We start from the raw sequence: 26,422 nt of genomic DNA on the forward strand, positions 1-26,422 counted from the left end.
TGGATATTTAAGGTGTAGATGGGAAGTGCAGTCTATACAATGAAGGCATCATGAACTTGGCGTTTTCTTCTTTCTGGGGGTTTCATCACTTTTCGTCAGGTATCTTCTGGCTGCCTCCTACTTCCGAAGTACTCAGTGCAGTCAAATCTATCGATCTCAATTTGACGGCCACGGCACGTCTCCTCTACACACAGGGGTTTCCTGCAAGGTGGATAGTCGTTCAATAGGCTCGCAGTAGCAACACATTGGATTGGCCTTAAATCACACTAGTCAAGTTATTGCAAACAGGTGCTTCCCCCGGAAACAGGCCTTGCATGCTATGGGCACCGGCATAACATGATATAGCGTCAATTTGGCATCTTTCTGGGAGGGGTTGTAGGTTGGGACATTCCGTACGGCTCATACCTAAGTAGCTTGGAACTGGTCGCTGTATGAATACGTTACGGTTAATCTGGCGATGGGTCGTGAAGTCGCATTAAAGATATTGAGGCACAAGGAGGGGTGCCTGTCCAGCTACCTTAAGCTATATGTTATTCTTGAACCTTTACCTCGAGTCTGGTATCGATACGGATAAGGATGAGGTTATTCAAAGGCCCAGGGTTGACCGGGTGCGGGGGTGGGCCTGACCAGAGGCGAGTACAAGCCTAAAATTTCAGACAGGCTAGGCCGCTACGCGGAAGTTTGACATCAGTGCCCGGAATACCTTAAATCAATTCAGCCTTGCAGCCGCAACGCAACCTACCTGAGAAAAACTGCGTTCGCGACTCTCAGCCTTCTTGCGACGACGACGCGACAGGCCCCTACCGACCCCCGACACAGCCACCACTTACCCCAACTCTCAGCAATCATGGATGACGATCTCTATGATGAATTCGGCAACTTCATGTACGTGCAGTCCCGTCCAGGCTGGGTTGTCGATGGCATCCTCTGTCGCCCCAGCCAGACAGAGACCGACGAGCGCCGCTTCGTCCTAGCTAGTGCTTGCCCCTCCTCACCCCTCACCCCCTCTTCTTCCTGGCCTCTTGTCCTTGTCATTATTTGACTGCTACGATACTAGGTGCTGACCTTCTCAATTGCAGTGGCGAGGAGGCTGAGACGTCCGAGCTAGAATCCGAGCATGGCATCGACGCCGGCAACTACGCCTACGATGAATACCCAGAGGAAGCCCCAGAAGTTCCTGGTCAGGACCTGATGGAAGTTGACGGTATGCGGCTGCCGGATCCTAAGTCGCCGACGGGTGCTGTCTGTGTTACTGTGACTTACTTGCCTACAGATGAAGGGCCATCGAACGCAGTTGTGCTGCACGAGGACAAGCAATACTATCCGACCGCCGCTCAGGTGTACGGGGAGGGTGTCGAGACTATGGTCCAAGAGGAGGATGCACAGCCTTTAACACAGCCCATCATTGCCCCCCTGGAGCAGAAAAAGTTCAGCATCGAGGAGGCCGATCTTCCGCCCGTCTTTTTCGACCGAAGCTTCATGACGGATTTGATGAACTTTCCCGAGCAGATCCGAAATATCGCTCTAGCAGGGCAGCTACACCATGGCAAGACCGCGTTTATGGACATGCTCGTTCTGGAGACCCACGATATCGCAGACAGGCTGGAGAACCGCACGGGCAAGAAACGTGATGAGCAGCTGCGATATACCGATGTCCATGTGCTCGAGCGAGACCGGGGCCTGTCCATCAAGGCTTCGCCCATGAGCTTGGCCCTTCCCAGTACCAAAGGAAAGTCGCACCTCTTCCATATCATCGACACTCCGGGCCATGTGGATTTTGTCGACGAAGTTGCCGCGTCCATCAGGTTGGTAGACGGTATCTGTCTTGTGGTCGACGTTGTGGAGGGCGTCCAGGTCAACACAGAGCAGATCATCAAGCATGCTGTTCTTGAAGACATCCCCATAACCTTGATTGTCAACAAGATGGACCGCTTAATCCTGGAGCTCAAGCTCCCGCCCAACGATGCGTACTACAAGCTCAAACATGTTATCGAAGAAGTCAACACGGTGATCGAAAATACGATTCCCGGCCGCGGCGAGCTAAAGAGACTGAGCCCCGAGAAGGGAAATGTGCTCTTCGCCTCTACTGACATGGGTTGGTGCTTTACTCTGCAGTCGTTTGCCAAAATGTACTCGGACGGGTGTGGTGGTGTAAACACGGAAGAATTCGCCCGGAGACTCTGGGGTGACGTCTACTTCAACCCGCGCAAGCGAACCTTCACAAGGAAACCACTCGAAGAAGGTGCAAAGAGATCATTTGTCAACTTCATATTGGAGCCGATATATAAACTCTACTCGCACACCATCAGCGAAAGCCCCGGGGATTTGAAGAGAACATTAGAGAAACTTGGCATCTGCCTCAAGCCGTCACAGTTCAAGACCGACCCCAGGGTTCTCTTGAAGTTGGTTTGCGAGCAGTTCTTTGGTATGTGGATCTCGGATATTTCTTGTTTGGAGACCTTGTATGGACTTGATTGGGCGTGCTAACGTGGATTCACAGGTCCTGCTACTGGCTTTGTGGACATGGTCTGCCAACACATCCCGTCGCCTGTGGAAGCTGCCGAGAAGAAACTCGAGCATTACTATACGGGGCCGCTTGATTCCAAGGTCGCAGAGTCGATGAAAGCTTGCGATCAAAACGGCCCTTTGGTCATCTACGTCACTAAGCTGTTCAATACGGTTGACGCCAAGGGGTTTAATTCGTTTGGACGGGTGATGAGCGGCATAGCACGACCAGGCACAGAGGTTCGCGTCCTCGGCGAGGGCTATTCCCTCGACGATGAGGAAGACATGGCTATGGCTAGGATTTCAAGCGTCTTCATTGCCGAAACTCGATACAACATCCCAACCGACGGTGTGCCGGCCGGAAACTGGGTCTTACTTGGCGGCGTTGACAACTCGATCGTCAAGACAGCCACCATCATGGACAAGAAGCCCGCTGATGACGAGGAGGCATACATCTTCAAGCCCCTTTCTCACTTCACCGAGTCCGTTTTCAAGGTGGCTGTTGAACCTATCAACCCGTCCGAACTGCCAAAGATGCTTGACGGCATTCGAAAGATCAACAAGAGCTATCCCTTGGTCACCACGAAAGTGGAAGAGTCGGGCGAGCACATCATCCTTGGAACGGGAGAGCTATACATGGACTGTGTTCTGCACGACTTGCGGCGCCTCTACGCAGACATGGAAATCAGAGTGTCCGACCCCGTCGTCCGGTTCTGCGAGACTGTGCAGGAAATGTCGGCGACAAAATGCTATGCTGTCACACCAAACAAGAAGAACACAATCACGATGGCGGCGGAGCCGCTCGATGACGAAATTGCCGGGGACATCGAGTCTGGAGCCGTCAAGATTCGCGATCCCGTGCGGAAAACTGCCAAGTTCTTTGAGGAGAAGTATGGCTGGGATCTTCTTGCGGCCAGAAGCATCTGGGCATTCGGGCCGGACGAGATGGGCCCGAACATTCTGCAGGACGACACTCTTCCGTCAGAGGTGAGTTGTAGAGTTTCATCCCCCGCATCACCGGGAACCCCGGTATTATCGCCTCTCAGTCCCGGCTGTTCAATTCGGGCCTTCTTCACCAACAGACAACTGACAGAGTATACAGGTCGACAAGAGACTCCTGAACACGGTCAAAGAGTCCATCCGGCAAGGATTCAGTTGGGCGACGCGGGAAGGACCGCTTTGCGAAGAACGTAAGTGCTCAGATCTCAAGTTGTCTCGCATCTATGCCACGACCAATTGCTGCCCTGTCCCGGGCGCATTAGCTCGGCAGTGTGGGCTTCGCCGTTGGTATCAATCGTTCTATCGTCGCCCAGGCTCTGCAGATAACGCTCTCGGGCTTAGCCGACCTGCTTAAAACAGTGTGGCGAGTCGAGGGCGGATGCAGGCACTCTAGAACAATGAGAGAAGAAGCGGCAATGGCTATCTGTGCCGATTGCGGTGTGGATCCCACAGGGCTCCTGCAAAGCAGGGGTCTTCTGGCGGGGGATTCACGGGAGCAAGACATGGATCAACCCTGCCTACCTTCGTCTCGTTCACACACACCACAGCAGACAGCAGACTTGCTTTCTGTCCTTGAGCTAATGAACCTTGTTTTACTCTAGCAATACGCAATACTAAATTCCGCCTCATCGACATGTCGTTGGCGCAGGAGGCCATCTTCAGGGGTGGGGGCCAGATCATTCCCACTTCCCGTCGAGCCTGCTACAGCTCGTTCCTGATGGCATCACCACGGCTGATGGAGCCCCTGTACTCGATGTCCATGACAGGTCCCCAAGACGCAGTCAGCACGGTCTACAACATCCTGGCTCGCCGCCGTGGCCACGTTCTATCGGATGGGCCAATCGCCGGAACGCCCCTGTATCGTGTCAGTGGTTTGATTCCTGTCATTGACAGCTTCGGCTTCGAGACGGATCTGCGCATCAACACGCCCGGCCAAGCCATGGTGAGCTTGGTGTTCGACCGCTGGAACATTGTGCCTGGCGACCCGCTCGACAAGGAGATGATCACTCGCAACCTCCAGATGGCGAGCGTCCAAGCAACTGCGCGAGACTTTGTGCTGAAGACGAGGAGACGCAAGGGCTTGAGTGAGGACGTTAGTGTCGCCAAATTCCTCGAGCCGGAGTTCTACCAGAGTCTGATAGAAAGCGGCACCCTGGGCGAAATGTGATTTTCGGGAAATCTAGCGGGGCGACTTCTGGCGTTTTAGGTTTCCATGACGGCATAATGAGAGGAGGACGGCGGTGTAAAATACGTGTTTTATTCTTCTGTAACTCGATATAGCACGCACATCGGACCCGCCGGTCTTGCTACGGAAAGCTGGCAGACGGCCTACCTGCCTAGTGTATATTGACGAGACATGAAATACCTGAGCATATTCCGAGGAGCCGGTTGTACCAGCGGTGGCGTGCGAAATTCCAGTTCACAGTCAAAGATGCCATGCATACATACCATGTGCAGAAGAGGAGTATTCGTTTTGTTCGAGAGTCAAGAGGCGCGTGCGTTGAGAGCGATAGCTGCGAGGGCGTGGCGGCAACAACCTAAGTATCTTTCTGCGCCCCACGTCTCCTCACTTTGCTAGCTAGCTGCTTGCTGACCGACCGGCGCCCCCGGCGCGGCGAGAAAGCCAAGACGGCGGGCGCCACACGGTCCAATGCCCATTCCCCCGGGACCAAGTGCGAGGGAGCCACGGCCGTGGAGGCCATGGATTATGTATTATTGGACACACACGCCACGGACCACTTGTGTTGGTGCGCTGTTCAAGATAGGCAGAGCGGCCAGTTAGTGGTCGGGAAGAGCAGGCAGCGTGCAGAGAGACAGAGCGTTGTTTTGCAGATTATGTGGAGGGATGGTTCCTATTTGTCAACCTCGACTAGCAGCAGTGCGTGAAGCCTGTGTGTATGTATATACGGGATATGTATGGCCTGTGTGCATGGGGGGTCATGTGCTACCTGTCCACCTTTTATTCGTGTTCTTTGTGCGGTATGATGTGCGTTTTGACTCTTTGTGATGCTGTTGGGTGTTGAATGTGTGTGAAGAGATTTGTGATTGTGCGTATGGGGGTGCGTATACATAATCCGTATGTGCGTATTCCGTACTCCGTATCGGTTGATGTGTTTATTGGTGAAGTGAAATTGCTTCAAGGGGTCCCCGACGCGCAGATCAGAACCAAACCCCCCGACCCAGTGGACTTGTGTCTGCCTACCCAGGCATGAGGCAGGAGGTTGATAACAAAAGAGATAAAATGCCTACCTAGGTAGGTAGGTAGGTAGTTTGCTTGCTGTTTTCTTGTTGCTAGATCTATGGATGTTGAGTGCAGAAAGTGGAATCAGTAAGTACGGTTGCTCACCTAGTAATAGTAACGTCAACGAATACTACGCTACCTATCTTTGGTAACATTTACCGTACTTGGTAAATCTTACAACCGCTGCACCCCTCCCCCTCCCCGTCCTCCCCCTACACCGTGAGATATATTGAACAAGGCGGGGAAACCGATTCGTCGGGTTATAGCCGGCAGCCACTTGCATCATCGGTGACAAGAGTGAGACTGGGCATGAAAGGAGGGGTTGAGTTTAGTTAATTGTGGTTTAGAGGTGGGAAGGATTTGGCTTCCCACACCAAGGCCCAATTAACAAACGGACATTCCCTGCTGGTAAACCGCCGAAAAGAGGCAACAAAATCATATTCGAGGGTTCCAGACTTGCAGTGCCGAGGACTTGCTAAAAGCCGAAGACCGAACGCCAAGGTAACGTAGCTTACCATAGCATTATGTTAGGTAGGTGGGGAGGGGAGGCAGGCAGGCACGGGTAGCTGTACTGTAGGGCATGTGTGTGCTGTATTTCCGTATGCGCGTACGGATACAGCGGGGGGGCTCTTACCTGTCCCTTCCCCGCCAGTTGAGGTTTCCATCTTGGTCGCCAAGGCGCGCTCTTCCCCTCCGCCCGTCCCCCCCGCCCCCTTCTCGCCGACCATATCCGTCCTTCCTTCCTGAAAGCCACACCGAGAGCCAAACAGGTGCGGCCGAGATTAATCCCGGAAGTGATCGATCGATATGCTAAGTTGCAACAACGACAAACCAACAAGTCCCCTTCCCCATCGCCCCCACTTAACCCCCCCAAAGCACCCTTCTCCTTTTAATAACTTTGGTTATCGGAGCCTGGTTTTATTACTTGTCTTTTTTTGAGTGGTTTGGGATGCCTGCGGAATGTTTCCACACGACGTCAACTGAACTGAAGATAATAAAGCCGACGACCCGGCCGTCCGGCTGCCCGGCCTTGTCCGCCAACAACAACAGACTTGTCGCAAACTCAATCCTTCCCTCCTCGGTCAACATACCCGGTAACTTTCCCCCTTTCTTAATTTCTTATTTATTAATGGGGAATATGTAGTTACGGAATGCCCGGGGAAGAGAATACCCACTTCTTACCTATCGGGACTTAAGTGACGGTATATCCGCGTCTTACTCAAACCCCGAAGCCAATCGGGATTTGCAAGCACAGTACGGATGCATAGTAGGAGGTGTTGTATGGATAACCTTCTGTCTTGTCAGCTAAACCAATGCTCGCTCTCTAGGCTCGATTTGCTCGCAATACATCGGGCATGTCCTCTGTGTAACTCAAGGTTCAAGGCAGAAAGAAAGCCGTCTCGCATCTGACACCTCGCGACATGAAAGCTGTACTCAGTATTTGGCAACAGTTTGTTTCCATCAAATATGATCGCAGAACGGCCTCGTTGTCACATATAGCTAGCTTTTGGTGTGTTTTGATATGATACCACACTCATTCTAACGGAATTCTGGTTTGGGGAGGACGAAAAACGCGGTAGATGTTGGGGGTTCCTCCTTTTTTGTTCATATTGTTATATATTGTTCGAAACGACGGCCCCTGCCGATCATCGATCGGAGAGTGGGGGGAGCGGCAGCAAAGCTCACTTTATCTCCTTTTATTTATTTTTGTGTTTCTATTTTCCTTTTCTGCAATCAATCGAAACTCGTTTGTATCTTTTCGCTTTAAAGAACAATCAAATACGCGAAACGGCCTTGAAAATGGGGTCTTGAATTCAAGATCATGGACAATTGGGCAGTAGTATCAACCCTCTCCATCCTTCCCCCTGAGGGTACGCATCCGGATATTCAGACACCCCCTTGAAGCACCCCATCTCCTCCCCACAACGGAATTACGTGACGCGCGGGCCTGGCTTTTTCGTCGTCAAGCCAAGCGGGCTGGCAGGCATGGGGACATGGGGCATGTGGCATGGCGTGCATTGTCGAGATGGGAAGCAAGACAGACAAGCTGTACCGTACCGCAGTGCATCCATCGAGGGTTGGGATCACGCACGTGCGACGTGGCTGGCCAGTCTGCAGAGAGAGTACTGTTTACATGGTGCATGTACTGTGCCAAAAGCACACCGCCAGCAATAAAAAGAAGCTGCGCTCCAACCAAGGACCGGGCAACATGTTGCGAGACTCGAAGGCCCGAACCCCTTTACCAGACTGCTGGGACGGGCTGATGGGCATGATAGGTTGTGACCGAATGGCCCCTTTGGGGTCTCCGCATGAAAAGGCAACTCCCATCAAGCAGAGGTGGGAAGCACCTACTACACACCGCGCACACACAGCCCTGGAAAACATGCGGCGCACGCCTGGAATTATAAAAAGATGGGAGAATTTGCTGATGAAGGCGGAAACGGCAGCCGCGCGCGGTGATAAAGAACCCTGGAAGGACCAGGGAAAGAAGAGAGCAAGGGATCTTTTGTCCTGTGCAGTGTGCAATATCGAAATAAATGTGGCACGACGGCAGGTTGAGGAACCGTCTGATGAACCCTGCACACGGGAGAACGTGCAGGCGCCACATCCTCACGGACCGCAGAAAAGGAGAGCTCCCGAGTGGGTGGTTGGGGTTTGACCGAATTGGCCCCGCCAATGACGGCACCTGTAGCCCTTGAGTGGGTATCTAACCCTCTCGCTAGCGTGGGTGATTTGTCGAGGCAGACGCAGTTGCAGGAAGGAAGCGCAAAAAAAGAAATAATGAACAAAGTCTGCGAGTGCATTTGTAAACTGATTACACAAAACAAGCAACGATCTGATGAACAAAGGGCCATTCTGTTTCGTAAGTGGCTACTCCGCACCTACGGAGTAGGTCCGCCGTCCACGCTGTGCAAAGCGGCTCCAACCCGGTCCACCGTTCACTAGCCTAATGGCCACGCGACAGAAGTCGCCCGTGCATTTCTATTTATGCGCACGTCTCGAGCATCTTGTCCACGACGTTTCGAAGCGTGTCGTTCTCGAGGGCTGCAGCGACCCTTTCCTTGTCGCCCAGCTGCTTGTTGACCTGGTCGTCCTGGGCGTGCGAGCCGTCCTTCATCCTGACGTCGACGCGATAGCTCGGTGGCAGAGCTTGCTCGAGCCTCCACCGCACCGCCAGGCCAATGACGGTGGCCAGCGAGCAGTGGTTGACGGTGGGCGTGAGATCAACCAGGACCGTGGTCAAATTTGACCGCTGCCCGGCAGGAGTGACACGGATGTCAGGAAGCCTGACGACATTCAACTCCCCTAGGGTATTGGGATGCTCAGGGTCCGATATTGTGGAGATCAGGTCTATGAGACGTCAGCCGTTTGATCGCCCTCAAGGTCACTTACAAAAATAGCATCTTAGAGGCAGAACAGGCGCATCAACCAAGCCAGCAGGCGACAATCGGCCGTGAAACATTTGACTGCGTTAGCACGCGGAGGCTCATGGGTCCATCCGTCTCTCTCATGCGCCAAGGGTCAAGACAGCAAGCGGCTTAGCTGCTGGTTTTGAGGTTTGGGGGCTGATGAGAGGAGGAAGCATGGGGTAGGCCAAGCGAGACGCTGGGGTAAATTTGCACAGGGCGAACGAGGGTAACAAACCATAGATTTCCTGCTCGTCAACAGGCGCCTCCCATATCTCGTCGTGAGCATCGCCGTAGTCGCCATCGATATCATCGTCCGAGTGCCACGACGGAGTGTCACTCGACAGGGAAGCGAGAGCTGCATAGTCGTATTTAGAGTCGGGTCCGTGCCTTGCTGTGCCTCCCGTCGCCCTCCTACTCGGGAGCTGCGAGACACTGAGGATTGTGGGGTTGGCGTTGTCCAGTTCCGACTTCTGCATTGTCGAGGCGGGGCCTTGGAAGGCTGCGTCACGATCCCAGGAGATGAGACTGTTGTTGGGCAATTCCGAGATTGTCGAGATGCAAATCCGGTGCTCTGCCGACGAAGCTAGTAGCGCGTCGGGCTTTTCTGCGTTTTCTGACTAAGATGCGGAGAGAGTGTGTGGTGTTACGTGCAAAGCAAAATGCAGGGTGAGGTTGATGACGATGGAAGCTTGTTGCTTGCCACCTGCCGCCTGGAATCGCCGACGGCATCTGCCGCAATGGGTAGGTTGGTGCCCGGGTGCCCAGATTCTGTAAACGGCTGCACCCTTTTCCGATCTTCGTACGGACACTCCACCCTCACCCCCACACACCCCCTCGGAGGAATGATTGAAGGAGGCCGATCTACTATGTATCAACGAACATGAACGCTGGTGAGTGTAAGTGGCGGTTTGGTTGTCAACCCTTTGCGGATTTGCCTCACGGATTTGCTGATTACTATAACTCGTCTACAGTCACGAAACTACCCGAGGTAACTGATTGAATCACGAGTCAGAATATGTATCCTAGGTATGGAGCACCGTACCATGGTCCGTACCTTTGGTATTCATGTATTGCTTGACGGCCGGAACACCTATCGATTCCGAAAACCTTGGACTAAGGATTGGTATCTAGGTCCAACGCGGGGTTGTGTTCTCAAAGCCTCCGAAGTTCGGGCTCCCCGCCCTGGCGACGCGGCCTTGTCCGGCAGTTCCTCACATGTACCTACGTTTTTTGAGACGTGTGCTTCTGGCCGATATGCACGGAGGCCGCGAGCTTTCCAATAGCGCAGGAAGCTTCCACAACCCCTGCGCAGAAGATCCGAAGAACGCCAAGGCGTCCGTTGCTGTCGTTCGGGCGTTCGTGCCCTCCCCACGTTCACGGGCGGTAATGACGCACCTATCTTCGGAGTTCCTTCTACAACAGGCCTGGAATGTGCGATGAGAACAAAAGAACCGATGAGATTGGGGCCTGCGATCACCAACCTTAAATTCAACGCATATCGTAGCGGCGGCCCTTGTACCTGACATCTGCCAGTTCCGTTGGCACGGATTGTTCCTTGACCTCGACAACACCCGACACACGTTAAGGTACGCAATCTTACTATAAATGCTAGCGCGAAGGTCTCGTCCGCAACGCTCTTCCCGTTTTATTTGCTTCTTTTTCCAGTGACTTGCATGCGGCATCCCTGGAAGCATCGTCCTTCCTTTCCGGTCCAGACTCTAGACTAGACCAAGCACAGCGCAGGGCTCGCTTCGCGGCCATGACCTGCGAGGATGCTCCGATATGCCTGGGTCGCTAACCCCGCCATGTGACTTGCGCCGCATTCCAGGCCCGTAGGACGCCAAACCAGACATAGAAAGACGCATGGACCATGGCGTCCCGCAGCACACTCGCAGCAACCATCTCGGTCTCTCTCAAAGACAACGTCTCCAGTATTTGGGAAAAGAAGCGCCTTCTGTTCTAGGCAGTACGCTAGTCACAACGGCGTTCTATGTACCACACATTTCTCTCTTCAGTCGCCCTCGCTTATTATTGGACGCGTCACAGTGTGCCATCTTCTTTGATAGGTTAACGCCGGCAAAGCTTTGCCCTCGGTCCTGAGGATATTGTGTCTCATCCAGCCCTTTGGGCATGTGATCGTGGGTGGTCCGGGATACCCATGCCTTTAACACTAGGCGGGATCGAGAAATCTTGCGGAGGTTTGTTGTGCACGAAACTTGAACTCGTAGCTGGAACCTCTCGTTCATGGCCGCTCGGGAAGGAACGGCTTTAAGTTCCGACATCCACGTGTGAGATCAGTCACTTCTCATTGTTAAAGTCGCCGTGATCAGCGAGTCGGTAGTGACGTGTCAGTAGCAACGGACTGAAAAAAGGTAGGCCCGGAGATGGAGGCGAAGGAAAATTTCCGTCAGCTTATTAGTGATGGCCCTCTTTTCTGGTCTTTAGAGTGGCCGCATACGGCTGCTCTTATGCGGTGCACCCGTCTTTCGGAGTCCAATACTATCGCAGTGATATATGGTAGATATTCAAGGATCGTTGCTTATTAAATAGACAGATTACCTGGAACTGCCTACCTTGGGTAGTGTTAGTGAGACAAGGGAAGTTGTAGAAACATCACACACACGTATTCGGATTCCGGGGAGCTCTTCGGGGTCCAACTGCATCTCAAGAGTCCCCGAATAATACCTTGAAGATCTTAGAATCTAGTGGGCTCCAGCCGAAGGTCCTTTGCCGATGCCCCCCTGACGATCAAGAGAACTTACCCTCCCACGGCGACATTTGTCGACACGCATTTTGACTTTCTCATTATGTGCCTGGGCCAAGCGATATAAATGGAACAACGCCCGGGGCCAAAAGGAAGCGAGGGCGTTGCCGCAGCTGAGATTTGCCTTCCATCCCACTTGTTGACATCAAGTAAAAACTTTGGACTGGCGTGGAAAAGGCAAAAGGCGAAGAGGAAGGAACTTTTCACGGCCAGTCAATTGGCTACCCATCTGGAACAAGTATAAGGCAGGTACGGACACAGTACGGATTAAGTCACGATATTCATGGCTGCAGCTCGTCCCCGCCGGCCCGCCCTGCTGAGGTGATTCCATCTTCTAGAAAAGTTGGAAACATGCGGGGACGGACTGGCACACATGGATGGGCTGGACATACTCCACCGAAAGATGTCATCAGAGACAGGAAATAGACTCTCTTTTCCCACTAGAAGTCGTTAACCATCTTCCATGGCATGGCTTGCATGGACATGCACAATCTTTTGCCATGGGTTGCAAGGGCCCAGCGGCTCCCCACGTTGTTGGGTTCAGCGGGTTATAATTGCATATTTCAATCCAAGCAGTAGAGGTAAAGTGCGTGGTGACACCCGGATACCGACACCCTCTTACCCCTGGTCGATAAATCTGCAGTAATATCTAATATCAATGTGTCCACATCAAGGGCGACAGGCATTTGAGTTTGTCGCCACGCTCACTCACCGCTAGGCCGCCACACCACCACGACCACGAGGCGGCCGGCCTGGCAATCAGCCTGGTAGCCTGGCAACAACCTGGAAGACTACCCGCCAGCCAGCCAGCCTCCCGGGCATCGCGGCCTCTCTCTGTGCACCCTGCTGTAGGGCAAGTCCAAGTACATACCTATGGATGCATCACAGAACACAGAGGTATGCAGGTGGTGTCGGGCCGGAGGGAGCCAGTGAGAGATCGCCAACGGGAGAACAGCGCTTTACAATCCTGATTTGCCATTTCCACCTGCCTTCCATCCAACTCCGAGTTGACGATCAGCACTGCGAAATTACTACCTAGGCAGCTAGGTAGGTACGAGCAAAAAACTACGTACCTTACCTACCTCGGCCCCAAAGGCATTGGGATATTAATAATTGGCGTGGCCAGAACAGAGAAAGCAAAGCCGAGAGTCAAACTTCGGTTCCCACGCGACCCTGTGACCCAGGCTGTCAAAAACACCCAAACACACCTCCTCGATCTTAGTAAATTTGAGGTAGGCAAGACCGCCGTCCCAGTCGTGCGAGTCCGCCGTCAGTGCGCCTTCTCTCCATCTGGGCTTCTGGCGCTCCTCCTTGGAACATCCCTGCCTGTGGGAGGGGGACGAACCCTGGTTCGCTGTGAGTGTGGGCGAGTCGTGCTTTGATAACCCCACACCATTCCCTACCTGGTCCGCCTCAGGTAGGGTGACCCCTCCCGCCCCTTCATCGCCCCACTCGATGGGCCCTTGGCTCCCCTGCCCTGGCTTTCCTGCTCTGGGCTCAGGAATGGCGCATCGACACGATTCGCTTCCAGGCTGGCCCTCACGACACATTCCCCCGCTCAAAGCATCCATTGTCTGTCGAAAGGGTCTTGCGGAATCTACGCTGGGCCAGCCTTGACGACTCCCTGTCGTTTCACCCTATACGACGCCCACTAATGTGGATGCCAGGCCGCCGCTGATAATAACACTAATTGCCAGACATTTGAGATATGGCGGCAATTGGTAAAGGCAGTGTAACGGCAGCAGCGGCAGCAGCAGCAGCAGCAGCAGCTTGAGCTTGGAATATTGAGAGGTAAGGTAGTTCCTGGTGTCCGGGCAGCTTTCGTCGAAACAACAACCTACACACAGCACGTACAGCTCTTCTCTTTAGTCTTGGATTGCCAGTCTCGGTTTACCTGACTGCCTTACCTATCTTATACCTACCTTGCCCACCTAATGTAGGTAAAGCTAAGATAATTCCAGGTGTTGGTCAGTTCATCCCTACTCGGGTCTGTACAGTACTAGGGGCTGGAGCGCCTGCAGCATCTCGTGCTTTCTTCACTTCCCAAGGTATGTATGCCGTGTACGTATCTACTGCACACGGTCCAGTCCACTCTGAGGCTCGTCCCTGACACAGCATCGCGAAACTCGTCTCCCCGAATGCCCACCCCTAGTGTGTGTCTCTGTCCACTGTCACTGCCTAGAGGAAAGGTGCGATTCATGACAGGCCCTGGCTGATCCTGATCAACCTAAGCCATCTACCACTCGCTCGACCCTAGGTCTGTCTTCTCTCGAGGTCCCTTCTCCGCAGGCCCTCCACCGCAGTCTTGCAACAAGGGTTGCCCCTTCTTTTATAGCCCGGCCCCTACCTAGGCCGCCCTTATTAGCTCTCTCCATTTCGGACCAGGGTCACTAGCCTGGGCTTTTGCGAAAGCCCCGAGTTGACTAAAATCCCGTCCAAACCCACCTTCGTGTGTTGCGCCGATCGAGTCTCCCTGCCGTTGCATCATCCCGACGACAATAGAAACGTCTAAAGCGCTCTTGTCTGCGCGAGCCTCCCTCCCCGTTCTGTTCTCGGCGCCATCAGGACGAGAACGCTAGAGGGGACCGTGACGACACTCACCCACTCGCCTCAGTCGTGCCCATGACTTGACTTGGATGCGGAGTCGCCAATCTCAACCGTCACGCCTGCGAGCGTCCGTGCCAGTCGTCCGTCGTCAACATGTCAAACGATCCCACAGTGCGCCGCCTGCTTCCCCAGAACTCTCAAATGGGAGCCTTTTCGTTTGCACCGCAATCCTCTTACCAGCAGCCACGCGAAACCCAAAAGAGTACGCCTCCTCTTCGGGACGAGACCTCTCTCTCCCTCACTCTCTACGTGTAACGCATCTTCCTGGGTGCTAACTCGCCGTTGCTAGATTATGTCTTTGTAGACGAGCATAACCGCCACAAGCGCTTGAAGGGTATGGAAGCGGCCCCCAACCGTCCTAGCCATGCCTAAGTGCGAGACTGACTCGTCTACACAGTGATGAGAGCATGTGAGGGTTGCCGGAGAAGAAAGATCAAATGTGATGCCGCCACGACAAACACCTGGCCCTGTACCGCGTGCATTCGTCTGAAGCTTCACTGTGTTCGTCCCAACGGGTACGATGGTTCGGCCGAGCCCCAAGTCTACGAGCCACCGCGGCCACAGTTCGAAGCCTCACATGTACAGGATGACTTTCGAGAACAGCTACCCATTGCGGATCAGCAGCTTCTTGGCCATGCGCCAAAGCCCGCGCCCATCTACACCACGCAGCCCTCCTACCAAAACCCGGCCCTCTACCACGACGTGCAACAGTACGCAGAGTCCCAGGGGGTGCAGCATAACCTGCAATACGCCAACGCCCATACTCCAGTCGACATTGTTGATCAACAGTATACATCACAGAACTCATTCCCGACACCACCGCTGCAGCATTCGTCCCAGCCCGAATCTCCAGAGGCGTACCAGTCCGAATACGCACAGCAAGACCTGGCTGATCTCTTGGGGTCTCTAAAGGTGAACGAGGCGGGAATAGGTAAGAAAATAAGGCCGTAGATGTGGTGATTGTCTAGCCTAGCTAACGTTAAAAATCCAGCCCCTTACCTGAACAGCAAATTACGATCGAAGAGGGCGGAAGAGCCCGCTGTTGAGGATGCAGATGACTACAAGAGCCCCTTGCCGCCTCTCACATCAGGCCCTGGCCTCAAAATCCGCATACCCCCCGAATTGATGCCAGATGACGAAACAGTCCTCCATTTTTTCGATTTATACTTCAGCAATGCTCACCCTTATGTTCCCGTTTTGGACAAAACATCGTTTTATCAGCAATGGCACGAGAATAGAGAGGCTGTCTCTCCGCTGCTTCTCGAGTCGATTTTTGCAATAGCTGGTCGCTTGGCCGACGAGCCCGCACAGGGCCAGCAATGGCTCGCACTCGTAACGCGTATGATGGGTCCCCACTATTTCTAATGACAACCGGACGCTAACAACCACAGGGCACGCGGATTCCTTTATGGACGAGCCGAGATTGAGCACGCTCCAGGCGCTGCTGATCATATTGAAAGCGAGGGAGCAGGCGCCGAAAAGGGGCTACTACTATCGTTCATGGATGAGCATTGTCCAGTGTGTTCAGATGGCCAAGGACCTGGGCTTGGACGAGCATCTCGCAGACCACCAGGCCGGGAGGCCGTGCGACTCTGACCCGTCTGAATGTCTGCTAAAGAATAGGATCTGGCAGACTATCTTTGTCTGTGAAGTCATGATTGGCTCTCCTCAAGGTAGGGACACCTTGGCTCTCGTAATTCTCCTGTCTAAGCTGACTAACGCCTTGTTTAGGCCGAACCGATCTGCAGGTTGACGAGGACACTGTCGACTTCAACGTCCCACGGACAACACCGAACAGCGATGGGTCAGAGTACCACGTGTCTCGGAATTTTTCATACTTCGCCAAGGTCGTACGCAACGTCAGTAAAATGGGAAGGGCCTATGCGCGCCTCAAGAAGAACAAGGAATGGGGCATCGACCCCGAGTTCGTGCAAATCAGGCCTGCACTCGACCAATGGTTGGCCGAACTTCCCGAAGATCTGGCTGTCAGCTACCCGCCTGATGGGTCGCCGCCTTGGCTCGCCTCGGCTTATATCGGAAATCTTCACTCGTACTACTACCTGAGCATAATTTTGTTCCATCGGCCTCAACTAGCGTTTCTGACGCCAGGCGGCGTAGGCGGCCAGTGGAAGCATAACATGCTGGTGTCCTATAATGCGGCTAAGATGCTGTGCAGGCTCCAGGAGTCGGTTATGGGTTCATTTGGACTGCCCGGGTTGCAGTGCATGCAGCGAGGCATCAACTTCACGATCTACGCGGTGCTTGCCTGCATCGTGCTACATTTGGTAGGCACCAACCACCTTTCTTCGCCCTCCAGATTCTTCTTCTCGAGCGTGATCCTCCGGGCACAGAATTAAAATTTCACATAGGTCGCCTTAACATCGCCTGATCCCGACCTGAACTCTGAAGCCCGAGGCTACTTTACCCGTCACATGAGAATCCTGGAGAAGTGTATGGGTGCATGGCCTATGCCTGACATGCAAAAGCAGGTGGATTCAGTCCGCCTGGCCTTTTCCGCGGATGTCAGAAAGCCATTTGTTTTGAAACCGAGCTTCCCTTATGGCAGCCCGCCGTCATCTACACATCCGAGCCCGCCTGGGCCGTCATACCGGACAGGTACTATGGGCCGACAAGTAGACACACAAATGCCGCCATCGCATGTCAGTTATAGCGGTCATCCCATTTCACCGCCAATTTCTGCGGGTCCACTGGATTCGAAAAGTGACTCGCCTCGTGTACAGTCCTTGGCCATGATAGCCTCAAACCACAGTTCCCAGCCGCAGCAGCTGCAACAGACGCTGCCTCTGGCGGACGCCCCTGCGTGGAACCCCTCGCGAATATTTGAGTAAGTGGCCATAATGTCTTCAAACTAAGGTATACGACAGCGAGGCTTACCCCATCACAGTCAGTGGAATACTTCTTTTGGTACGCCCCCGCCCCAATCTTCCCCGACTTCGGTCACCGGCCAGGGCAGTTCTCTAAGTGCGGTCTCTTCAGGCGCTGTCGAGGCCCCGACGCTCCAGGACATCCAAGCGGCCCAGGCCCAGTTACGGTCCGGATCTCAGCAACTTCCGCCGCAGCAGTTCTCAGCAGCACAAGTGCAAACATTTATTACCCCTGCCATGTGGCGAGAGTCGGTGGCCAGTGTTTACGAAGGCGGCCTCAAGCGTTCGTGGGACTACGACACTCATGCGCCTGTGAAACGTCACTGAAGGACACACTCCTTTTTTCCCTTCAGAATTTGATGCATAAAATGCTGTTGCTTTGGATTATTCTGGTGGGCCTGAGCCACCTATCCCATGCCCTGCATTTTATATGTGTGCTGCAGAGAGATATCGCTTCGGGAAAAGGCTGCCAGCAACGAATCCAAGCACTAACGTGAGAAATAGCTGGGAAAACCAGCTGGAATTGGAAGTCTCAGTATCTCCATTTCTTATTTTTACCCACAGATGTTGATGAATATGATGACGAGGTTTGCACCGGATGCGATGTTATTTATGGTTAGTTTGGGGGGCCTTTGGGAATTTCAGAAAAGGGGCGAGGTATCAATTCTGGGTTGGAAGCCAAAGCATGGTGTCAAGATGGTAGGGGATGGCACTGACGACATGGAATGGTCTGGTGGCGGTTCTGGCGGGCGGGGCTTCCATGGAACGGCGTTTTAAAAAGGCTGGGGCTCACTGTATTAGGTGGAAAAAAGGAGGCAGTGTTCCTTTTTGCGACAATCGGTGATGTGGGCGTTTGTTCTTTTTCTTCCAATCTGTATGAATAGTAACGACTGGTCTCTATCGAACGGCATATGGATATAGAGAGAGGAAGGCGGACGGCTGCGTGACATGACATACTGAGTAGGTGAAGGCTACGACTGCTACGAAGTATAGTACATATATTCAACGGTATCACGGTTTATATACTATGCTGAGGTAGTTCTTGCTTCTCAATTTGAACACTCAATTGGGATTTTATCAAGTTTTTTCTCCACATGTCGATAATCATACTCTACTTCCCGGGACCGGATAGAGAAGACGGCCTCCAAATATTACACATTGTCCAAAACACTCTGGTCATAACCTGTTATTACTAAAACAGTGAAACCCAACCACGTATTGTCTATCGTGTCTTCGAGACTGAGATGTTGAGTTGTCGTTCGGTGCTGTGTAGGGTTAGGGTTGGAGCTGGAGCCGTCTTGGTTTCTACCGGCTGTCTGCCACCTGCGTCTTCAGTCCAAAAGCGGGCAGCTCTGGTACCACCCCTGTCGCAAAGCATCATTGCCTGCAGCTCCGGGAAGGCGTTCTGGACAGCTGGTGTTAACTCAGGTACCGGCATTATCAAGCACCAACATCCCACTTTACACTACAGTTACGGAATAACTACCAGCTTCTTCTCCTTCAGAATCGACAGCCTCGATTCAACCATGACATGACAACATCTCGGCATCCTTTCTTTTCTTTTACGACTGGTCGACGATGAGGCGACATCTTTCGTGGTTGTTTCGTAAGTCGGCCTGCCTGCCCTAGTCGCGCTGCCCTGCTGCCCGCAGTAAAACATCGCTATCGCGTGCTAACCTACTCTACCCCCAATTTTGCAGTGCTTTTGCAGTTTGTCCTCTTCTCTTGCGCCGGGCCGCAGGTCGCCCAACATGTCCTCGATGCCGACTCTGCAGGGGAAACAAAGGGCGAGCGCGATACATTCCACGCCGAGGTGGCAGCCGCGCAAACCGGAGGACAAACGGTTCGGGAACCCGGCGCCGACCTAGTCGACTCGGCCCTCGTCGAACTGCGAAAGATATACCAGCCGCTGCACCACCACACGCGCAAGTCGCGTAGCATCTTCAGCACCTTGGGACACCTGGCGCTCAAGGCGCTTCCGACCTTCCGCCTCAGCGCTCCTCCCGCCGAGCCTGCTAAGAGTGTTCTCACTGGCCCCCTCCACCACGCCGCCAAGCTCCTCGAGGAGTCTGCTCGACAGAACAACTCCGATGCCCTCTACCTGCTGGCCGAGCTGAATTTCTATGGCAACTACTCGCACCCCAAAAACTTCAAGGCCGCCTTCGACTACTACCATAAGCTATCCGCCCTCAATGGAAACGCTTCGGCCCTGCACATGCTAGGGCTCATGTACTCGACCGGAGTGGGAAGCTCCGTCGAGCGAGACCAGGCCCGGGCCCTTCTTTATTACACCTTTGCCGCCAACCAGGGGCATACGAGGGCCGAGATGACGGTGGCATACCGGCACCATGCCGGAATCGGGACGCCTAAGAATTGCGCCACGGCCACAAAGTACTACAAGCGCGTCGCAGACAAGGCCATCGATTGGTATCGGTCGGGTCCCCCGGGCGGTATGGGCTGGATCGCGGAAGCCTACTGGATCGCTGACGAGTCCGGAGGCGTCTATGGCGAGGGAGCCAGTGTTTCGAGCGCGGGCATGAATGCCATCAAGGCGCACCCCAACTCGGATGCGTATGCGTCGATCGAGGACATCATCGAGTACCTCGACCTCATGTCCCAGAAGGGCGACTTCAAGGCTTCCTTCAACCTCGGCCGCATCTACTACGAGGGCCAGCGGGGTCTTCCCAAGAACTTTGACTTGGCCAGGAAGTACTTCTTCACCGTCGCCCAGAAATTCTGGAAAAAAGGGCGCCCAGTCGAGAACTTCAAGCCGGGGCTAGACAAGACGGCCAGCAAGGCAGCCGGGTTCATCGGCCGCATGTACACGAGAGGCGAGGGCGTGGACCAGAGCTTTGAGCGCGCCAAGGTTTGGTTCGACCGCGGAAGCGAATTTGGTGATGCCCAGGCACACTATGGCTTGGGCTTGTTGCTCCTCCACGGATACGGCGTCAAGAAGAACATTGTCAAGGCCACCAACCTATTCAAGGCGGCTGCGGACCAAGACTTTGCGCCCGCCCAGGTGCAGTATGGTTCACTTTACATTGATCAAGGCTACGCTGACGACCTCTCGGCCGCGAACCACTACTTTGAGCTAGCCGCGCGCTATGGCAACATCGAGGCCTTGTACTACCTCGCAGAGATGAACAACTTTGGGGTTGGGCGTGAGAAATCGTGCAGCCTAGCTCTAGGGTTCTACAAGAACGTGGCCGAGAAAGCCGAGCCTCTGGTGTCGTCTTGGGCCGAGGCCAACCTGGCCCTCGAAGAAGGCGACCACGAGCTGGCGCTCCTCGAGTACTTGGGCGCGGCGGAGCAGGGGTATGAGCGGGCGCAGAACAACGTTGCCTACATGCTAGACCCCGAAAAGTCCCGATTAATCATTCCTCAGTGGCTCTACCCCCGAGCCCCAAAGTCTTCGGTCCTCCAGAATCCTACCCTGGCCTTGATTTTTTGGACGCGCTCGGCGAGGCAGGGTAACATTGACGCCCTGGTGAAGATGGGAGACTACTACCTCAACGGCATCGGCGCATACCCCGACGTCGATAAAGCCGTGCAGTGCTATACTGCGGCCTCGGAATACCACCAGAGCGCACAGGCGCTGTATAACTTGGGATGGATGCACGAGAACGGCGTGGGGCTGAATCAGGACTTCCACCTAGCCAAGCGCAACTACGACTTGGCTCTGGAGACGAACGAGGAGGCCTATCTCCCCGTCGCTCTGAGCTTGCTGAAGCTACGGGTAAGGAGCGCATGGAACACGATTACGAACGGGCGGATCAACTCTATTCAAGACGAGCCCAGTAAGTCTCACTCTCACGGGCCTACTTTAGGGCATGGTTCTTGGGTCTCCCTGAATCTGACACGACGAAACTGACATACCTTTTTCCCCCTCCACTAGCCCCTAAGAAAGACTGGTCCCTCAGCGAGTGGATTGCGAATTTCTTGCAGGAAGACATGCCGGGGTACTACGAAGGTGATGACTATGAGGACAGCATATATGACGACACGATGCCGGGCGGCGACCCGGGCTTGGCGGGCGACATTGATGAGGGCATTGTGGAAAGCCTAGTGATTGTCGTTCTCGCGTGCGCCCTCGTGGGGTTGCTTTTATACAGACAGCAAAGGCAACAAGCGGCGAGGCGCGCCGAGGACGAGCGCCAGCAGCAGGGCGTTCTCGGGAATCAACAACATCAACAGCAGCAGCAGCAAATACAGCAGCAGCAGCAAGCAGAGCGAGGTTTCTTCCCCCAGCTAGGTGATCCCGACTTTGGGCAATGGGCTGCAGGCGGAGTAGGGCATTGAAAAGGAGCGCTCTGATTTCTGAATGGTGTATATTTGTATTTATTTTTGGTACGTTTTTTTCCCAGACTGACAGCGTGTAAAAAAAACCTGAAGAGAAAAGAAAATGGTAGGGAATAAGCAACAAGCTGGGGAATGTGTCAGAAGATACTGGGCATGGCTAGATATGGTTCTTCTGGTTTTGAAAACCTACTGTGTACTTTTCATTCTCTCCGATGTTCGATGCCACTACTCTTTCCTCTAAATATTATCATCGACATTGAAGCCTAGGTACCTAGGATATTGCGCTCTCAAGACACACGACCGTTCACTTGGCAGGTACCCATTCCCTCGCTTGCAAAACACTCACTACTCAACACTGAAGCCATCCCCTTTTTTTCTTCTATACACCTAGGTAAGCATGTGTTGGTCCATCCTCCAAGACAAGGATACTGCCAGGGACACTACCACGGCCACGGCTACTCGTCAATAAAAGGTGTAAGGACGAGAGAAATCCCCTTTCACTGCCAATCGCTCATTATATTGCAATTTGTTTGCGGGCAACCACCATTTCGATGCTAGATAAAAAAGTCAAGGTCGGCAACCCAATCTCCCCTTCCGTCCCAGTCACAAGATGATCGAAACTAAACGCCCACTCCATTCCATCCATCTATTCCATTCATTCCATCCATTCATTCTAGGTGCAGCGACAGCAGCCATGTTCCCCCCAACCCAACAAATCGGGACACCAGCCCAGCTCAGCCCAGTCAAAAGAGGCAGGAAAAAGTACAGTCTGTTTCCTCCCATGTCGAAGAATTAGAGGAAATTAGAGAATAAGGTATATAGAGCTCTGAAGCGCTGCCGCCCCCTATCCCACCTTATCTTTCTTCCCCCCTAGACCAAACCAACCAAACAACCTAAGGCAGTTAAGAGACCCAACCTGTCCCTGTCTCTGTCCCAAATGCCAGCCATCCATTCCCCTAGGGCCGCTCGAGAGAACAGAAGAGAAAAAAGAGGTTTAAATGCAACCGGCTCAGTATGCTTCGCTCACCACAATTCATCACAGACTTTGTATATCTACCCTTTTGTCATGTCCCCACGGAAGGTAGAAAATTAAAGTAAAGAATAAAAATGAAGAGTTAAAAGGGAAAACAAAACAGACACAAAATTACCCTCACATTACATATACGTACACACGCTGGAAATCCTTCTCTCCCATCTCGCTGCTCACTTCCGGCCGACAAGTTTAGAAAATTAGCAAATCCTCATCGTCCGCCCGCCGCGCAATGTCGTACATGAGAATCGTGTGGTCCATGTAGTGCAAAATGAGACGATACTGCGCCGCGGGAAGTGCCGAACTGCGGCGGCCACCCCCCCGGGCAAAGAGCTCGACGCCCTTCGCGCGAGGCTCAGGCACGGGTGAGATGGCGATGCCATGGAGGGCACACCAGGGCCGTAGGCGGCGGTCTTCGTCAGCTTTTCGGGGAAGCACGCGGTCAACCCGGAAGCCATACCGCAGCGTGCTGGCATCGACCCGCCTGACCGACTTGGTCAGCGTCAGAAGCGCGACTCGTCCGTTTCGCGAGCCCACCACCACCAAGTTCAACTCGGGCACGTGCTGTACCATGCATGCCCGCTCCGAGTTGATGCGTGCGAGATCGTACGGCTCCACCCGCCGGCGGTGATGGTTGTGGTGCCCGAGCACGTTCTTGCACATCACGCCCGTTCCCATCGGGTTGAATGGCTGAAGCTCAATATCCGTACCCGTCGTGCGCAGGATGGTTAGGTTCTTGGTCATGTGAGGCGAAAACTCGGTCTTCCAGTACCGCACGGGTCTGGTTTTTGATTGCCGCAAAGCGCTAGTCGAAATAAATTCCATGAATTTGGGCATGCTTCCGTCCAGTGGAGGCGTCTGTCCGAGACCTGGGACGATGGCTCGGGCGAGTTGAACGATATTGCCGATATCCTTGAGCTGGGATCCTTCAGGGCCCGGAAACTTGCTTAGATGAATCCACCTCCTATCCGACGACACCCTTGGGAAAGACTCGTCCCGCGCAAATGAATCGCTCTCAGATTCGCTGGCGTCCTCCCAGGGGTTAATTATATTATCGTCATCATCATCGTCGTCATCGTCGTCGTCGTCATCGTCGTCGTCGTCGTCCTCATCCAACAATCCGGCCGGGTGGACTGGGGAGCCCTGAGGGAAATCCTCCCCCTTCGTTACTCCGGCATGTGTCTTGTGATACAGGTTCCAATTGCGGTTCCGGAAAAAATCATCCAGCCTGGGGGCAAAATCCTTTACATACCACAGGCTGCAGGTGGTGTCTAGCCAGGTAATGGTTTCCGGGGCCGGAGCCGACCTTCCAACTATGATCTCGTTCGGCGGAAGCCCTAGTGCCTCACGCAGATTCTTAGTCGGTTTGAAATGGCTGTCTGAGAGCACCAAGACGCCCCAGCCCGAGTATCTATGCCGCGTGTAAGCTTGCGTTCAAGGCCACGGTTTCTTGACAAGAAAAGAAGAAACACACCGTTGTGTCGGAAATCCCCGAAGCGGAGTTGAGGGGTACAGTACAGGAAAGGCACCGATCTTCCAAATGTCCAGGAACCAAGTGTTGCCGTCAACGTCAACGGCAATGACCTTGTCTGCATTTCCAAACTCGTCGTCGGCGAACGAAATCGTAGGGATATTATGACCGTTTGGGCCGAGGGTCAAGACGATCCTCCAGGTTCTCGTCCTCTCCTTCAAATGTTTCTCAAGCTCCAAGGCTGTCTGGCCCGACGGTACCTTGGGCGAGTCGTCAACCAGAGGTGACTCACTTTCTCGGCGCGGGTTCGGCTTTCCTCGACCTGGAGGGGTGTATATTGCGAATGCAAAGACATGGACCTCGTGTTGGTTCGAACTAACAGCGATCAACCGCGACTGTTCGTGAATGGCGAGACCCCACGCCGACAGACCGACGTTTGCGTGGAAACACTCCTTGGGTACTGCTGGACGAAAGGTCAGGGAGCCGCGGCGGCCTCGGTGCTGTTCGCTGATGACCCTGATGTAGCGGGCTATGGTGTGTGTGTAGTATGCGCCGACATCGCCGTCGTCGTAGGCAAACAAGACCACCTCGTGGATTCCCAGATTCCCCACCATGATACTGTTCATCTGGTGCGGAAACTGCCTGTCCAGGGCGCCCCCGATCAACTTTGCCGCCTTTGTCTGGCGCGGGTTCAGGATGAGGGACGGCGGGGGGAGGATCTGAGGCGCCTTTTTGGGTTGGTAGACATATATCTTGTCTTGGTATGCCGCAAAATATAGCTGTTCCGTAGATGTTTAGCACATTTGTTTGGCTCACCGTTTTGCCATCCCACGCCTGTCCCATCACTCGGAGAGCGAGTTCACATACATTATAGCGCTGTGAGAGGGCCGTCAAGTTACATCTGAGCCTGGCGACTCGCGGAAAGCCCTGTTGCTGGTGATGCTGTGGGCTATTAGTGGTAGGCGCTCCCCACGATACCGGAGTATCCGTCTCGTGGTTGGGGTAGAACCAATTTCCGTGCACGCCCGCCGATTGAGGAACATCTATTCCCTCGACCAGATCTACCCAAAAGATGGGCTGGGATAGATCAGCGAGGTCATCTACGGCGTCAAAGCCATCGTCAATAAAATCGTATCCAACATTGTCGTCCTCCTCGTCGTCCTCCTCGTCATCATTTTCATCTTCCTCCTCGTCGTCATCGTCGAGATCCATCCCGTTATTGGCGTATGGATCCTCGAACACGTAGCTCTTGAGGTCTTCAAGAATGTGCGAGCCGAACTATCGCCAGCGAGAGACAACGAGGTTAGAACATGTCCACAAAGTCATACACTGCCCCGATCCGCTCCGCCCCCACTCTTCTCTCGTCTTTCTACATGTCCCCTCTCACGGCAAATCATGGCGAAACAACTCGAAAGCCTCCAATGGGCGGGCCAAGCGAGGCCAGGCCAGGTTTGAGAGATGTAGCGGCACGGCGAAGTCGAGTGGCTATTTCGGCTGGGAGCGCCCCCACCCCCAACCCACCACGGCCGCCCCATCCATGTGGTCGTGTACAACCACGATTGTGTATAAACGTCTTTTCGGGACCGGGAGGAGAATTGGTACGTCGTTCACTTGTGTTTCTCTCCGCACTCTCTTTTTGATTACCAAACGAATTCCCCCCCCCCAACCCACACCTCCCTCCTTCCCCACTGTCCAAACACCTGGGTGGCGATGTGTGCGTGTGCGCGCAAGCCCGCAAAATGGAGGCAAGAAGGGCAGCGAGGACGAGACAAGAGAAACAGAGACTGCGGAGATAATGCTGTCACTTACCCGATTCTCGGCCGTCTGGACATGGCACGTTGGGCCGACGTAGATCTCCGAGTAGGCGGCCGCCTGGTGAAGGGAGGTAGTATGGGGAGAAGTACAATCGCTAGCAGGAGTCTTTGGGCTAGCAGTGGCAGTCTCGGCGGCGGTGGCGACAGCAGGAGTGCCGGTTGCCACTGGCGGTAGCGATAGGTCCATTGATTCTGGCGCCGGCGTTCCTTAATATTTGGCACTGATGGTTCTGGTTCTGGTGCTAGACTTGGTAGTGGAGAGAGATGGCGGGGTGCCGAACATGGTCGGATGGGTGGGCGCTGAGAAATGAGGTTGACGACGAGGCTAGGTTTGGTGTACTGTAGGTTAGGTTTGTGTTAGGTATTCAAGAGACAAGAATGAAATCATTCCTCCTT

General features: G+C 53.9%; 6 protein-coding genes across 6 annotated transcripts; 4 read left to right on the top strand and 2 right to left on the bottom strand.

The window, feature by feature from the left end:
• Positions 1–847: 847 nt before the first annotated feature.
• B0T26DRAFT_634698 (P-loop containing nucleoside triphosphate hydrolase protein) lies at positions 848–4,672 on the top strand (the record flags this gene model as incomplete). The annotated part of the gene is made up of 6 exons (XM_060436656.1): positions 848–889; positions 1,087–1,204; positions 1,274–2,425; positions 2,501–3,492; positions 3,608–3,695; positions 4,107–4,672. The coding sequence occupies 6 exons, from the start codon at positions 848–850 to the stop codon at positions 4,670–4,672; spliced, it is 2,958 nt and encodes a 985-aa protein (XP_060303318.1).
• Positions 4,673–7,486: 2,814 nt separating this feature from the next.
• B0T26DRAFT_70359 (uncharacterized protein) lies at positions 7,487–8,551 on the top strand. The gene has a single exon (XM_060441676.1). The coding sequence runs from the start codon at positions 7,755–7,757 to the stop codon at positions 8,403–8,405; it is 651 nt and encodes a 216-aa protein (XP_060303319.1). The 5' UTR covers positions 7,487–7,754; the 3' UTR covers positions 8,406–8,551.
• A 181-nt stretch (positions 8,552–8,732) lies between these two features.
• On the bottom strand, positions 8,733–9,632 carry B0T26DRAFT_631104 (uncharacterized protein; the record flags this gene model as incomplete). The annotated part of the gene is made up of 2 exons (XM_060436318.1): positions 8,733–9,097; positions 9,392–9,632. The coding sequence occupies 2 exons, from the start codon at positions 9,630–9,632 to the stop codon at positions 8,733–8,735; spliced, it is 606 nt and encodes a 201-aa protein (XP_060303320.1).
• A 4,988-nt stretch (positions 9,633–14,620) lies between these two features.
• B0T26DRAFT_634632 (uncharacterized protein) lies at positions 14,621–17,739 on the top strand (the record flags this gene model as incomplete). The annotated part of the gene is made up of 8 exons (XM_060436649.1): positions 14,621–14,729; positions 14,817–14,861; positions 14,925–15,458; positions 15,519–15,866; positions 15,919–16,200; positions 16,259–16,812; positions 16,897–17,372; positions 17,433–17,739. 8 exons carry the CDS (start codon positions 14,621–14,623, stop codon positions 17,737–17,739), a joined length of 2,655 nt encoding a protein of 884 aa, XP_060303321.1.
• A 1,251-nt stretch (positions 17,740–18,990) lies between these two features.
• On the top strand, positions 18,991–21,711 carry B0T26DRAFT_670739 (uncharacterized protein; the record flags this gene model as incomplete). Its single annotated transcript, XM_060439214.1, has 3 exons — positions 18,991–19,018; positions 19,113–21,209; positions 21,308–21,711. The coding sequence occupies 3 exons, from the start codon at positions 18,991–18,993 to the stop codon at positions 21,709–21,711; spliced, it is 2,529 nt and encodes an 842-aa protein (XP_060303322.1).
• A 1,009-nt stretch (positions 21,712–22,720) lies between these two features.
• On the bottom strand, positions 22,721–25,004 carry B0T26DRAFT_70818 (uncharacterized protein). The gene is made up of 2 exons (XM_060441885.1): positions 24,216–25,004; positions 22,721–24,152 (listed from the first exon to the last, which is right to left on the bottom strand). The coding sequence occupies exons 1-2, from the start codon at positions 24,836–24,838 to the stop codon at positions 22,934–22,936; spliced, it is 1,842 nt and encodes a 613-aa protein (XP_060303323.1). The 5' UTR covers positions 24,839–25,004; the 3' UTR covers positions 22,721–22,933.
• Between the last annotated feature and the right edge of the window lie 1,418 nt (positions 25,005–26,422).

This window comes from Lasiosphaeria miniovina, assembly GCF_030549165.1.
Source record: "Lasiosphaeria miniovina strain SMH2392-1A chromosome Unknown B0T26scaffold_1, whole genome shotgun sequence".
Lineage (NCBI taxonomy): Eukaryota > Fungi > Ascomycota > Sordariomycetes > Sordariales > Lasiosphaeriaceae > Lasiosphaeria > Lasiosphaeria miniovina.

Bases quoted from the DNA above. Each gene is read 5' to 3' on its own strand.
- B0T26DRAFT_70818 (XM_060441885.1), bottom strand. From the start codon at position 24,838: ATGAACAGTATCATGGTGGGGAATCTGGGAATCCACGAGGTGGTCTTG. The intron at 24,153-24,215 runs GTGTGTTTCTTC...CACGCGGCATAG, and splicing joins CGGGGATTTCCGACACAACG to ATACTCGGGCTGGGGCGTCT.
- B0T26DRAFT_70359 (XM_060441676.1), top strand. From the start codon at position 7,755: ATGGCGTGCATTGTCGAGATGGGAAGCAAGACAGACAAGCTGTACCGT.